Source organism: Telmatherina bonti (assembly GCF_933228915.1).
Source record: "Telmatherina bonti genome assembly, chromosome: 11".
Taxonomy (NCBI): Eukaryota; Metazoa; Chordata; class Actinopteri; order Atheriniformes; family Telmatherinidae; genus Telmatherina; species Telmatherina bonti.
The window spans coordinates 23,448,369-23,449,112 of record NC_136629.1 but is presented as its reverse complement, the minus strand read 5'-3'; the positions used below and the strand labels follow the sequence as shown (position 1 = coordinate 23,449,112).

Genomic DNA, 744 nt, shown 5'->3' with positions numbered 1-744 from the left:
ATGTATTCAGTTTTAATTAATGCAGTGTTGTCCAGTTCTCCTGACTACGAACTTCTGTTTGAGGCGGTGTCCTGGCCGAGTGAGACGTGGCCGGAGACGGAGCAGGTGGAGGCGCTGACAGCTCTCGTAGAAGGGCTCGGATCTCTTCTGGCAGGCTCGGATTCAGCTCCTTTGACAGGTTCAAAAAGCTGCGTTATTTACGAAAAAATTGAATCCGTTATCTGGACGAAATGTCTTCCTCTCCTTAGCAAAATATCAGCAGATGGGGGAGAAGATGCGCGTTGCAGGGAGAGTACAGCTGCTGTCTGCAAACTTCTGAGTGCATGTGTCGCTTTGTGCAATGAAAGTGTATGGAGACGAGCAGTTTCATCCATCATTCCCTCATTGCTGCCTTCAGAGGACGAACTGGTCGTTTCGGGGCGTCTCAGTGTGGAAGTTGCTACCGAAGTCATGGCAGCTCTCATACCTTTCATGTCAGTGGATGAACATCTCATACGCACCACTTTGTCGTCTGCCATGTCCACCATCAAAATTCTCCCTGACGCCTTGGTCTCCAAAATCATAGTTAGGATTATTTTAACTATACTGAACTCCTGCAGCACTGCGAGGTCAGATGGCATCCTGCTCTCCATCCTGGATGATCTGTGTAGCTGGCACTGTGCTGAGCGCACACCTGCGGTGACCCAGCGGGCGCTGCTGTGTTTAACCGCCCTGTCAGATCACCTCATGCAATGTCACAGCTCT

General features: G+C 50.4%; 1 protein-coding gene across 1 annotated transcript in view; it reads left to right on the top strand.

The window, feature by feature from the left end:
* tarbp1 (TAR (HIV-1) RNA binding protein 1) overlaps positions 1 to 744 on the top strand; it is a gene marked incomplete at its 5' end in the record, with an annotated part of 15,016 nt that continues 14,272 nt past the window's right edge. The window contains one exon of the mRNA XM_079248654.1: positions 1 to 744. This exon is cut by the window's right edge and continues 181 nt beyond it. Within this exon, the coding sequence (XP_079104780.1) occupies positions 1 to 744 (744 nt within the window).